This window comes from Rhinoderma darwinii, chromosome 7 (genome assembly GCF_050947455.1).
Source record: "Rhinoderma darwinii isolate aRhiDar2 chromosome 7, aRhiDar2.hap1, whole genome shotgun sequence".
Lineage (NCBI taxonomy): Eukaryota > Metazoa > Chordata > Amphibia > Anura > Rhinodermatidae > Rhinoderma > Rhinoderma darwinii.
This window is the reverse complement of record NC_134693.1, coordinates 53,539,423-53,554,476: the sequence shown is the minus strand read 5'-3', so window position 1 is coordinate 53,554,476 and position 15,054 is coordinate 53,539,423. Positions and strand designations below refer to the sequence as shown.

Below are 15,054 nucleotides of genomic sequence, written 5' to 3'. Positions count from 1 at the left end.
GTTAAGCCGTCGCCGGACACTTCCGGTGGGTCTCATCTCCCAGAACAACAAACAATTGGGCATTGAAATCCAACATACCTGATGCTTCTGTCTCATGGCAACTGACATGGAGTGACAGTTTAGCTGCTCCCATACTCATACGGTCGGTGGGACCACTGAAAATTACATAAGGGTTTACGCCAACCTTAAAGTATACGTCCACCTTTCTTGTGTCCTTTTTGGTCCAAAATTCTGTACTGAATAAGTAATTAATATTTCTTTATAACACTTGGAGTTGTTTTTCTATACAAAGCTCCAAAGCTTTTGCATAGACATAGATTTAAAAGATAACACGCGGCCACCACTGGAGCGGACTGCGCACTGTTTTATTAGTGCAGTAAGCTACGCTCCAGATAGAGGCGGGGGAGGGGATCCATCATGTTATATGTAGGATGTGGAACTTATTATAAAGATACATTAAATAATCAGCACAGAATTCTGAACCCTTTAGATACAAACCCCCCTCCCCGGTATTCAAGGGTGGTCATTCACTTCAAAGTGACAAAATTCCACAGGGGATGCATCTAGGAGCTGGTGATGTTGTTACCGAGGCTACACTCCTGCCACCAACTGAAAATTTCACAGCATTTACAGTAGCAGCAAAGTGGATGAGAGTTTGAAAATCTCAGGTCCACGTTGCAGAAAACGTTTTCTGCAGCAAAAACGTTAAATTGACATGCGGTGCAGACTTTAACTCCGCAGCATGTTCATTTATGCTGCGTTTTTGTTGCGGGTTTCCCCATTGAATTCAATGGGGATGCAAAACCTGCAACAGAAAGCCAAGTGTTTGCGACTTCTGTGGCAGAATCGCAGCAATTTCGCAACTCAGAAAGAAAAATAAAAAATCATGCTTACCCAGAGCTCCCTGCTTCTTGCTCCAGTTCGGCCTCCTGGGATGATGCTTTAGGCTGCAGCGGTCACATGGGCTTTAGCGTCATCCAGGGACCGGCCAGCCACAGAGGTGCGCATCACCATGACAACGGCCTAGGTAAGTATGGGTGTTTTGTTTAATTTATATGCTGCTTACCGCAGCAGAAATTCTGGCCGAAAAACCGCACAACGTGGTGCGGTTTTTCGGAAGGAATGTGCTGCGGGTTCCAATTTGGATATGCGGTGTAGTTTTTATACAGCATATGAGACCGGTGGGAACCCGCGGCCTTAGGTAAAATGCTGTCGTAAGGCATTGAAAAATCTGTGGCAAAGCCGCAATTATCATGCCATGCCCTCTTAAGACTGGGCTGAAATATTAAGCACATCCCTGCAACAGTTTTCAGCACCATCTAACTAAAAATTTTCTTTTACAACACATTGATCAATCCCCCTCATTGTGAGATCCCATCTGAACTATTCCCAAAAGAGTTCATTAAAAGGCATTTTCAGTAGGGTAATTGTATCGGAGTATAAGGTTCATCATAAGGTGCATTGTAACCAAAAACCCTAGCATTCAATTAAACTCCATACATCCATAGCATACAACTTTTTCAGCTACAGTATAGACCATCCTAGGTACAAATTTATTTTGGATATCAGCTGGTACAAATATTTAGATCAAATAGATTTACTGCAAAGTCATCGGTGCCAATCAAGCGTCTTTATACGTCAGGGTCATAAAATAAACATATATAATAACAACAACAAATGCTATATATATTTATATATAAAAATACTATTTTACAAACCAAATTCAAAATTGCACCATAAATGAAAAGTTGCATTTTTCATCAAAATGTAATTTCCCTGTATATTATAGTTAATGCTTCTTAATACTTTCCATAAGAAGTCTATTTATTCACTATACACATAAATACATGTAAGAAACTTTTTGATATTCTTTCCATAAAGTCCCTAACACAAAACCCCTGCCTAACATCATAGTGTAAACATTAGCAAGTCAAGTGGTCAGCACTTCTACAATATGGACACCTAGCACACGTGGTGGTTATATGTAGTGTAAGAACATATAGCAGTCACCGGAAGACCTGTTCTTGGTCCTATGGTCACCCTACAAGCACAAAACATGAATTCTTGTTTGGACTAGCATGCCATAAGCCAGTTCATGGATATTTGTATTTAAAGTCTTAGAATAGGTTGGAAATGAAGGAATATAGAATTGTTTATAGGTGATATATGATATGCTAAGAAAGTTCTGTATACATATAATTGGATAGCGCCAAAAAGAAAGTATTGACGACGTTTTTCTGGAAAAGTACAAGTAAGTAAAGTCTACTGGCTTTCATGGAGGCTGCAATGTCCCAAAATTGAAAAAAGCCGTGTATGGCCTGATAGCAGGGAGATCTCGGACTAGACATGTTCCTATGATTGTCGCAGACAACTAATTTATTGCCCTTTTAATGTAGATCCATATTAATGCTCAGTGAGCACGTATTTAAAAAAGGTAATGCACTTTTTGACAAACCCTTGTCAAACGCCCCTTGGGACAACCTCTTCGATTAGCTAAACCGGAGACCCATCTCTGTTCTAGGCTTAACCCACAGAGCTCCATTATGTAACAATAGGCGATCTGCGATACCTTGTTTGTCCTGAAGAGGCACATGGGAACCTCACAGGCTGTCCAGAGTGGGCTATGCCTTTAATGGATTCTAAAAAGTGTCTGCAAGGAAGTGAAATGGTTATGGGAACGCTGCATTTAAAAAAAAAAAAAAAAGCAGAATTACTGCCCTTAAAATGGCTAAATTGAGGGGTCATCCATTATATAATAGAGTGGTCCTGCCTGGTAAAATATCCTCCGGCCGACACTTTATACTAAAACCAAACTCCTTACATTAAGCTTGTATAGTAAGAATCTGGATCAAAACGACGCAGAAAGAGGTTTATATAATACATGAATTTTCTTGCGATTCAACACAATTTGGGGTCGGCATTTATTACTGCGTTATTCCCTTTAATGCCACACGTTACGGTGTTGTGAAAACTTTGATAGCAGAATTATTATTCTGTACAGCGTATCAACACTTCTCTCACTAAATGAACACAGATTAAAATTAGATGGGAAATTTGCTGATCTCAAGATCCTTTTTACCAACCACTTGTAAAGGACAATAATTATGATTGTAAAATAAAAACAATTAACTCTTTGGTAAGATTTTTCTAACAAATTTTAAAAGTGCCTTAAAAAAAATGTTTTGATAGCAAAGTTCCATGCGCAGTCTGCAGACTTCCAGACCGTTGTGTGCATTTTGCAGGACAAAGATTAGCTGGCCACAAATTTATTTGGGGTTTATCTCAGTATCGCTCTACCTAATATTACGGAGCTCGGCTTTACATCTCAGCATCCCATGGGTTATATTCAATTTTTTTAGATCTTCACTGTTCAGCTATAGATTTAGCCTATGAATTGCACTCTAATTTGGTCCCTACCCATTAGCTGTCATATCTGTAAAACCGATAATAGCGCTTTAAAAGAATCCATAGGACGGACCCCGTCCTACTCATGTGTCATGTCATTCGCAGCGCATTTCAGAACGTGGATGTTGGTCACAGTCATATAACAGTTCACATCAATTCAAGTCCAATTGCAATCCATGTTCAGGCAGGATTAGTTTGTGGTTCATCTGAGCGACGGCATTTAGATGCTACAGGATGTTGTGTAGAGTCGACTACTGCCAAGAAAACAACGAATGTTCATATTCCTGGAGGGTTGATAAGAGAACCATCCTTGACCTATGGCAGCACAGCAGGCATCTTCATTTGGAAAAGTAAAAAACCGGTTTAATCTTTCCATATAAAGTCTGCGAAGTATTAAACCATATAGGCTGGATAATAATGATCCAGTCTCATCTTGTAGGCTTATCAGCGTTTCATGACAACCTGTTCATATGCTCCTGCGCCAACCCTAAAAGAAAGCAGAGGAGGTGGTGAGACATCATAACCACCGTTAGTAAAACGATAGACATTGAACTTTTTTGTTCTTTTTCTTTACGGGGTTGTTCAGAATTATAATTATATTGTAATTTACGAAGAATAAGAGGATGTTCACTTTAAAGGGAAGGCCCCCTGGAGCCTTTAGTGTGACCATTAATGAATGCACTCTTTATGGCCGCACGATTTTGCAGGTAAACAGCCGCAACAATGCGTTACCATTGATGAGCAGTTTGAAGAGAGTCAATACCGCTCTGTTGGGCCTTAATGTGGATGGTTTTTTTTGTATTGTTTTTTTAAAACATTGAAGTGGGCTCTGGGGGACACCAAAGGGAGCAATTTATTATAAACACGTTAAATATAAAAGCCCTTCTATTCTTTATGAAAAAGAGGGCTAACGGAAAAAATAATATAAACAAGAACAACAAACCAGGACAAACTGTTTAACTCCTTAATGACCACCCACCGTCTTGACGGCAGGCAGTGCATGCCCTTTTCTACAGCGACATCTTTTGGCGTCGCTGTAGAAGAGGCTGATGGGCGCTCGTGTGCAGCCTGCTAAATACAGCTGGGGGTCGGAAAATATTTGGACCCCAGCTGTTTAACCCTTTGATCGCCGCGATCCGTGACAAGATCGAAGGTAACTCCCTACTTTGATCTAGTCATCGGAAACCCGGTGAGGCGATCAAACACCGGGGAATCCCTCTGCAGTCAGCCCTGGGGACCTACAAAGGACCCCAGGGCTGTCTGTTCAGTAAGCTTAATGTTCGGGCACACTACGTGCTGCCCTAACAGCAGCCTGTGTCATAGTGACACAGTAGGATGTATTAGCATACAGGAGTATGCTAATAAGTTGCAAGTAAAAAATAAAGTTATAAAAAAAGTTATCCCTTAATGGGTTTTAAAAAAAAATAAAAAAGCCCCAAAAAACGTTTTATTGCCCCTACCCTAAATAAAAACAAAAAAACCTGCACATATTAGTTATCAAACCACCGTAATAACCTGAAGAAACGGGATAAAACGTGAACGGGATAAAAAAACAAAAAACAAGAAAAAACTATGCCGAGAATCGCTTTTTCTTATATTCACGCAGTAAAAATATTTTTTTTGTACCTCCAAACTATGGAAAAAAATAATACAATTTCTCCCGCATAAAACAAGGCCTTATACGGCCACGTCAATGAAAAAATAAAAAAAGTTATGGCTGCTGAAATGCAGAGAGGTAAAAACTGAAAAATGTAGCTGGTGATTAAGACCTTATCAGACCCGGTTATTAAGGAGTTAAAAGGGGTTGTCCACTCCCAGACAACTGATGACCTACCCACTGGATAGGTCATCAGTATATGATCTGTGGGGCTCCGACACCCGGACCCTGCACCAATCGGCTGTTCCGGCTGCCTACATTGCATAGCGGCCGTGCAGCAGATCTGCTTCTATTCACTCGAATAGGAGCAGAGTTGCAGTACTGGAGCTCGGCCGCTATTCCATGACTGTAGCCAACTGCTTCCAGCATGGACGTCCGGTGCCCGGAGGCAGCCAGAGCGGCTGATCGGTACGAGGTCCGGGTGTCGGACCCCCACAGATCATATACTGATGACCTATCCGGTGGATAGGTCATCAGTTGTCCGGTAGTGGACAATCCCTTTAACACATAATGCCTGTGTCTAGAGGAGTGCTACAGATATAACCATGACGTTTCTTCGGAGCACAATTTCTCTAGACTGCACTTTCTATTGACAGCAGGACAAGGTAGCCAAATTGGTTGTCACTTTTGAATTAGCTTCTCAGAAACTGATGGCAAACAGTCACTGTTAGGCCAGATTCACACAAACGTGTCAGTTTTGCGTCCGCAAAAAGCAGACAGTTCCACGTGCCATCATTTTTTGTTCCGTGTGGCATCAGTTTTTCATGTCGGCGTTCATGTATATTTTTAACGTACATTTTTTTCTCAGCATTACTTTAGCAACTGGTGCGTGAATCACAGATACTGTCCGTGATTTTCCCGCACCCATAGACTTCAATGAGCGACAAGGTCTGCAAAACGGACCAGAATAGGACATGCAGTGAGTTTCACGCAACAGACGCACGCACGCAACAGTCCCATTGAATTGCATAGGTCCGTGTGCTGTCCGTTATTTTAACGTTCATCTGACTAAGGTCTTCCTGACTCAACATGCTGACAAAATGACAGTTAAAGAAAGACAATTATGGAAGTTCGGTTATCAATCAAACTTCTAATTTACTAAAATGTGGTGGAAAAGCTCTTTAGTTATATTGTTGCAGTTTAAGTCACAAAACATGGTGTATGGCTGTAAAGCAATTTACGATTAGAGGCTAATTTTCTATTCGGTCTCATTCGCATGCTTTTCACTGCAGCTCTGCTCGTTTAGATTGGCTGCTCTGTGTGTAAGCACAAGCAAGTTAGAAGCTCAGCAGGTAGTCAGTGCATGGAGAGCAGTCATAACAAGACCCCTAATGAGGAAAAAACATTATTACAGAATCAAGCTATTCCTACACATATACTAAGGCTACATTCACACGAGCATGTCCTATTTGCGTGCGCAAAAACGGACCGTATTTCCTGCATTTCATGTCCGTGTACCATCAGTGTGCTTTGTGTGTGGCATCTGTTTTTTACGTCCGTGGTTACCGTCTGCAAGCACTTTTTTTTTTTTAATTCTCTGCGTTTTATTATGAACTGATGCATGAAACACGGACAGCACACTGATGTCGTCCGTGTGCTGTCCGTGTTTTTCACGCACTCAGACTTCAATGTGCGACAACGTCCGCAAACAATGACCAATATAGGACATGCAGTGAGTTTCACGCAACGGACACTCGCTTCGTGAATACTCACGCATGTCTGAATAGCCCGATTGAAATGCGTGGGTCTGTATGCTGGGAGTTATTTCAACGCACAGCACACGGACGAGGAACATGCTCGTCTGAATGAGCCCTTTGGCAAATTATTTTACATAAAGAGGAGTGGGGGCCGGAGATCCTCTGTGAGCAAGTCATGTAGAATTTACCTGTTTGGTAAGTGATGACCTCCAAGAGCAGTGCTCCCTCCAGGACCTACAAACAACCTTAGACCTTCCTCTACAAGAAAAAAATAAATCAAAAGATGATATCAAGACTTACATACAAGTTACACTTTTCACTATGTATAATATTAGTGAATGGCCTTTATAGCAAATTCTTAATATATTTCATTCAGCAAATATGCTCCATTACAGAACGATTACTATGTAAATACACTGACTAGTCCGTCACAGGATCACCCTACTCACAGCATCCTGTCCTTTTCTAGTCCCTTGCTACAGGCCACCATACAATTGTCAGTGCCTATCTAACCGTTCTATTAAGGGACTATAAAAACAGTTTCCTACTAGTGAAAAGCTGTAACAGCGGAGAGGAGCTGCACTTTATGAGGAACTTACCTTCTGCACTTGAGTCAAGGGTAAAGTCCTGGCTTTGGAGAATGGTTTCTATGACATCATCGGCACTAACCCGGGTAGCATCCACTCTTTTTAACTGTGACTCAACAGAGTCTTGTTTCACTGGAAGTCTATAGGAAAAGAGGATATGGTCATATTACGCACCGCTACATTGCAGCAAATGAGGCAATCTTTATTTAATGTATACAGCTTGCAATAACCATTTGCATCTATGTGCCATTTCCACTCTATCCTCTGAAAGCGTCATGCTTCTGTAAGCTCCTAGGGTTTTTCCATCTATTTTACCCACCTAGATCAGTCAAAGATTTCCAGACTTACAGTGAAGGAAATAAGTATTTGATCCCTTGCTGATTTTGTAAGTTTGCCCACTGTCAAAGACATGAACAGTCTAGAATTTTTAGGCTAGGTTAATTTTATCAGTGAGAGATAGATTATATATAAAAAAAAAACAAAAAAAACAGAAAATCACATTGTCAAAATTATATCTATTTATTTGCATTGTGCACAGAGAAATAAGTATTTGATCCCTTTGGCAAACAAGACTTAATACTTGGTGGCAAAACCCTTGTTGGCAAGCACAGCAGTCAGACGTTTTTTGTAGTTGATGAGGTTTGCACACATGTTAGATGGAATTTTGGCCCACTCCTCTTTGCAGATCATCTGTAAATCATTAAAATTTCGAGGCTGTCGCTTGGCAACTCGGATCTTCAGCTCCCTCCATACGTTTTCGATGGGATTAAGGTCTGGAGACTGGCTAGGCCACTCCATGACCTTAATGTGCTTCTTTTTGAGCCACTCCTTTGTTGCCTTGGCTGTATGTTTCGGGTCATTGTCGTGCTGGAAGACCCAGCCACGAGCCAATTTTAATGTCCTGGTGGAGGGAAGGAGGTTGTCACTCAGGATTTCACGGTACATGGCTCCATCCATTCTCCCATTGATGCGGTGAAGTAGTCCTGTGCCCTTAGCAGAGAAACACCCCCAAAACATAATGTTTCCACCTCCATGCTTGACAGTGGGGATGGTGTTCTTTGGGTCATAGGCAGCATTTCTCTTCCTCCAAACACGGCGAGTTGTGTTAATGCCAAAGAGCTCAATTTTAGTCTCATCTGACCACAGCACCTTCTCCCAATCACTCTCAGAATCATCCAGATGTTCATTTGCAAACTTCAGACGGGCCTGTACATGTGCCTTCTTGAGCAGGGGGACCTTGCGGGCACTGCAGGATTTTAATCCATTACGGCGTAATGTGTTACCAATGGTTTTCTTGGCGACTGTGGTCCCAGCTGCCTTGAGATCATTAACAAGTTCCCCCGTGTAGTTTTCGGCTGAGCTCTCACCTTCCTCAGGATCAAGGATACCCCACGAGGTGAGGTTTTGCATGGAGCCCCAGATCGATGTCGATTGACAGTCATTTTGTATGTCTTCCATTTTCTTACTATTGCACCAACAGTTGTCTCCTTCTCACCCAGCGTCTTACTTATGGTTTTGTAGCCCATTCCAGCCTTGTGCAGGTCTATGATCTTGTCCCTGACATCCTTAGAAAGCTCTTTGGTCTTGCCCATGTTGTAGAGGTTAGAGTCAGACTGATTAATTGAGTCTGTGGACAGGAGTCTTTTATACAGGTGACCATTTAAGACAGCTGTCTTTAATGCAGGCACCAAGTTGATTAGGAGCGTGTAACTGGTCTGGAGGAGGCTGAACTCTTAATGGTTGGTAGGGGATCAAATACTTATTTCTCTGTGCACAATGCAAATAAATATAATTTTGACTATGTGATTTTCTTTTTTTTTTTAATATAATCTATCTCTCACTGGTAAAATTAACCTAGCCTAAACATTCTAGACTGTTAATGACTTTGACAGTGGGCAAACTTACAAAATCTGCAAGGGATCAAATACTTATTTCCTTCACTGTACATACGATATAGATGGCCATATACCTGCCAAGTTTTTCAGAGGAAGACCCCTCTTCTTTAATTTCCTGGTTGAATGTCAGAGTTTTGTTGCCGTCATCTTCAATTGGTTCTGGGATACTCCCAATACCAGTGGAGGCACTACCTACTGACGTGTTCCTCCGATGGCTCAACTCAGACAAACTGGAAGACCGAGAGTGGCCTGTGCTGTATCCTGAATTATGGGAAGACACAAAGTGAAATTACAATTTTTTGCTACGATTTCTCGTTTTATGCACCCTATTCGTTTATTTTAGCTTCACAAATATATTTTTATGCAGACTGAAAAGTCCTAAAAATTCAGGGTTCAAAGAGATATGTACAGTATATATATACATAATAAGTGTTACAAATTCTATCTGCTGCATTTATCAGAACGGTTCACTTTAGGCTTCGTTCACATCTGCATCAGGGTTCCATTCGTGGGTTCCGTCAGACCTTTCCATCAGGGGAATACACGAACGGAAACCATAGATTTTTGTTAGCATTACCATTGATTTCAGTGGTAACGCTTCCGTTGCTAATGGTTGTTTTTTTTTTTTTTATTGATTCCGCCCAAAAAAACGGAAACCTTGTCTGACGGAACCCATGAACGGAAATTGCGGATGTGAACGCAATATCATTCTAAAGAGATTTGTTTAGAAACACAGAATTCTAGCATTGTAACGACAAATACAGGTGAAGAGTCGGAAGCGTTACCATTGAAATCAATAGTGATTGCATGAATAAAGATAAACGGCAATTTGTTCCAGTCTGGACACATTCAATTATAAACAGAATTGTTTTTTTTTAGAGGGTTAACTCCACTTGTACACAATCACACAGCGCAGTTCTTATAACCGAGAACAAGCCGTTCCCAAGTGTTCCACTACGTCCAGCACATGCTCTTAATAATGGACAAATGGAAGCTGAACACGAGAAAATATTTTTTATTTTTAATATTATTATAAATGTGTTTGTTTTTTTTTTTAAATGGGGCTGTCCTGAAGGGGTTAATACACGTGTCACTTTATGTGGTAATAACTCTGGAAAGGTTTTAGCCTCCATGCACACGACTGTATTTTCATCTATCCCGTAATACTGTCCGTAAATACGGTCCGTATTCCATCCGTATATACAAATCCATAAAAAGAGGGAGGATGCAAATTATGTCATCAGCATGTTGCATAGCAACGCTTCCGTAAATACAGACGGTATACGGATACGGTATCCGTATTTATGGAAGCTCCCATAGGCTTCTATGGGAGAGTCCTGTCCGTAATTACGGACAAGTATAGGACAGGTTCTATAATTGTGGGCGTTGTACAGAGGAGTGTATGACACTGACCAATCAGCGTCATACACTTCTCTCCATTAATTTCCTCAGCGCATAAGAATGTGTCAGTATAAGACAGCACATACCGATCTAAAAGGATCCCTGTGCGCTGACTTAATGAATGGAGAGAAATGCATGACGCTGATTGGTCAGCGTCATACACTCCTCTATACAACGCCCACTTGGTCTATAGTAAAACACGCCCAGTTGTCCATTAAGAAAGTAATTAGCATAAATCTCAAATCGCTAATAACATGGTAAAAATAGATTGCTTTTCTAAATAAAAAGCCCTCTGTCACCTACATTATAGCGCCCATCACCTTATGTAGGAGACAGGGCACTTATAATGTGGTGACAGAGCCTCTTTAACATGTTTCACCTATACAAAAACCGCATGCAGATTTTTTTATGCAGTTTCAACCTGAAGGTCTGTATACACCCTAAAAATATGTACAATTTTCATAACAGAGTAGAGCAGCAGTGAGACGTTCAAATTCCCCGCAGCTGCTTTCCTGGTGACATGTGCAGAATTCATGGGCCATGAACAGAAAGAGCGGAGGGGTTATCCAGGTACCCATAAGCACATTGCTACCGCCTCTTTGCGCGCTCTATAGGTACTGTTATCCGTGTCTGTAGTCTGCTTGGATTTTCATGGTCACACTGCTCTATTTTGCACATTGCTTCCTTTTCTAAAGGGATTTGGGTAGTAGATATAGAAAACTGAAATCAGCATTTTCCTAATTTCTGTAAGTTGGAACGTCACTTTAGTATCTTTTTAAATAACGATTAAACCAATATTGGCTTTTTGCATGAAAAAAAAAAAAAAGGTAAAAATCCATATTGTTCCGTCATTTTTGGAATGATTTTCTGTACTGTAGTGATCACAAAGCTTCATGTTTGTTTTGCAGGCCTGGTTCTAGTCAAACTCATATGTAAAGCAGGGATTAATGGAACGGGAAACACGTCTAGCTGGCACACTACCCTTGATTTACATTCAACCAACTACATAGGAAACATTTCTACCTACTGACAAGTGGCATCTGCTTTGCTCTTACTAGAAGTGTGTGACAAGCTTTTATCTGAGAAGTCCTTTACACAATCAGTGGCATTCAGCTCCGTGTTCTCAGAAACGTCAACGGCCACAAATAATGAATGACGTGAGCTTTTGGGACAGTGCAGAATAGCGCAGCAGTGGTTTAGGCATATTTAATCACGGTCTACTATGGAGATAAACTAAATATATATATATACATATATATATATATATATATATATATATCTTTATTTTCTAGTTTTTTTTAATTCTTATGTGAACATAGGAAGGAAAAATATTGAAATCCTAAATTTTAGACAACCTGTGCCACCCCTCCTCCACCATTCTTTAGGCAGAAACGGCAGTGCAGGAATTTTTTAAATCAGTTCAGAAATGTGGTCAGGTTGCTCCATTAGCTAGAGAAAGGCATTAGTTATGAACTTTAGCCCCTTTATGTTCTGCTAAAACACAGCACTGACTGGAGGTTACGCTGTAGTGAATGAGGGTGGTTATAAATGACAGTTCAAGGCACAAAGGCTTTTTGTTTTTGTATTTTTTGTGTCTTTTAAACTGCAGCATGCCTTATTCTTGCTGGTTTTTGGGGAATATTTAGAAGATATTCTTTAAACCATTCTTGGCTATTCTGAAAAATCAATGCCAAGGATGAAAAAAAATTCTGTGTGCCAACAAGTGCAGCCATGCCTCCGTAACGACAGTTAACGTGCCTTCATCAGAAAGACCCACCATAAACAGTGCCAGTGAAGTGACCCCTAACATACAGCGCCAGCATAGTGCTTCCCTTCACATATTATAAAATAATAAAATTCAGGCTGCCTGTAGACACCACAAGGGGGAGCACAATCCATTAATATTTGTGGAAACTCCATTTAAGTCAATGGGGGCAATATAAATACACATGTAGCAGTTGTTGGGTGAATAAACGTCACTTTTTTTCGTGAGTGCTGCTTCCATGCTCGTCTTTTTGTTATATACATGTAGCAAGATACCCTAGTAGCAGCTTCCTGCACCCATAGCAGGTGACTTGTTTGTGGGGGTCCAGGCTCCCCCCTATTTCTGAAGACTCCTGAATAGGCAAGTATGCTTTATACTCAATGAATACTCTTGTTGTAGCGTAGAGCTACATTGTCAATCACCACTTATTTTTGTGTGTATGAAATTACCAATAATAATACGTGATATATTGGCATATTAGAAAAAATAAAATGGAATGCCGCTGGAAAATCTGCATAAGGCCTAATTGAAGTTTTAGGCTCCAAGCCACTAAATCTTAAAATGTCCTGGCCAATAAGACACGTAATAAAATCTCAAAAACCACTTAAAAAGAAGCCATCTTTGTTCACATCCAAACAATCATCAGCAGATGTAAAGAGAATGTAAAGGAGCAAAGTGATAACGGATGTCAGATGAAAACGGTGTTTATCGTTGAGATAAATTGACATTTACAGAAAAACTTGGACGACACCCCATGCCGGCTTTGCCATTTACTGATATATATATATATATATACAGCTCATAATGAACAGAACGATATCACTACCCAGATCGCCTATTGGTAATTGCTGCATGTAAACAGGCTTTAGTTGTTTCACCTGACAGAATTTTGCGATCAGTCCTCCTATGTATCCTATCGCCTTGACGTTTAGGCCTCGTTCACACAGCAGGATTAAGGCTATGTTCACACACAGTAGCAAAATACGTCTGAAAATACGCAGCTGTTTTCAAGCGAAAACAGCTCCTGATTTTCAGATGTTTTTGTAACAACTCGCGTTTTTCGCAGCGTAATTTACGGCCGTTATTGGAGCTGTTTTTCAATGGAGTCAATGAAAAACACCTCCAAAAACGTCCCAAGAAGTAACCTAACCTGCACTTCTTTTTCGCGGGCGTCTTTTTACGCGCAGTATTTTGACAGCGACGCGTAAAATTAAGCCTCGTGGGAATAGAACATCGTAAATCCCATTGCAAGCAATGGGAAGATGTTTAGAGGCGTAAGCGGCCCGAATTATGTCTGAAACCACTGCGTGTGAACATACCCTAAGAAATAAATTTTTATTTTAGCTCTAAAACGAAACAAGCTATAAAGAGATGAGTATTTGTTTCCTGCCGCTTGTCTGCAGTGGAAGGAACGCAGCATGCCTCGTCTGTCGTGTCTAGGTTTTACATACATCTTTGTAACCCATGAAGTTAATGGCACAGTGATCCGAATTTTTCCTGGGAGTTATAGAATATAGTTACAGTTAGTACGGTTGAAAAAGACATGTCCATCAAGTTTCAACCAAGGGATGGGAAAAGGGAAGGGATGAAAAAAAATGTCTACACGGACATAGGAGCGGATATTTTTCCGTTCTAGGAAATTATCAAAGCCATCTACTATCCCTGCTGTGACGGCTCCTGCGGTAGGCTATTCCATAGATTCACTGTTCTCACAGTAAAGAAGCCTTGTCGCCTCTGCAGGTTGAACCTTTCTTTTTCCAGACGGAGGGAGTGCCCCCTTGTTTTTTGAGCGGGTTTTACAAGGAACAGGATTTCACCATATTTTTTGTATGTGCCATTAATATATTTATATAAGTTAATCATGTGCCGCCTTAGTCGTCTTTTTTCAAGGCTAAATAGGTTTAATTCTTTACTTTCCAAAAGTCATAACTTTTTATTTTTCCGTCTATATAGTTCTATGAGGACTTGATTTTTGCGGGACGAGTTTTAGTTTTTCGTAGCACCATTTATTGTGCCATATACTGTACTAGGAAATGGGGAAAAAAATATTTGTGGGGTAGAAAATGAAAAAAACAGCAATTCCTCCATTGTTTTTTTGCACTTCGTTTTAACGGAGTTCACTTTGCAATTAAAACAACATGTTAACTTTATTCTGTGGGTCGTATTGATTACGATGATACCAAATTAGATTTATTTATTTTTACTCTGTGAGCCCGTTCCATACTTCCCCTACCTGACTTTGGCGTATGGATACGTCAAATGTCGGGAAGGGTTTATTACACCACTATCTTGCTGGCCTTAGAAGCAGCTGATTGACATTATATTTAGTTTATGATTTACAAGTACACCCAGATCCTTCTCAACAAGTGACTCCCCCAGTGTAGATCCCCCGAGGATATATGATGCCTGCAGGTTGTTGGTACCCAGATGCATAACTTTACATTTATCTACATTAAACAAAGTTTGAACCAAAAGGAAAAGCTTCTCTAAATTTGGATATAAATGCAATTCTAGCAATACAAAAACAAGACAAACACGCAACTGTGCCTTATGGAAACATATGCAACTCATCCTGTGAAATATTTGATCAAATGAAGTAATTTGGCCAGATCTGTTTTAACACCTGCCCTTTTGTCTGCGTTTTTTT

The 15,054-nt window shown here is 40.5% G+C and overlaps 1 protein-coding gene across 1 annotated transcript in view; it reads right to left on the bottom strand.

The window, feature by feature from the left end:
• Window positions 1-1,534: 1,534 nt before the first annotated feature.
• EEIG2 (EEIG family member 2) overlaps window positions 1,535-15,054 on the bottom strand; it is a 29,884-nt gene continuing 16,364 nt past the window's right edge. Inside the window, exons 9-12 of the mRNA XM_075833373.1 lie at window positions 9,316-9,502; window positions 7,359-7,486; window positions 6,948-7,017; window positions 1,535-3,892 (exon numbers count right to left, since the gene is read on the bottom strand). Coding sequence (XP_075689488.1) covers window positions 3,850-3,892; window positions 6,948-7,017; window positions 7,359-7,486; window positions 9,316-9,502 — 428 coding nt within the window. The 3' untranslated portion in view covers window positions 1,535-3,849. The remainder of the gene's footprint in view (window positions 3,893-6,947; window positions 7,018-7,358; window positions 7,487-9,315; window positions 9,503-15,054) is intronic.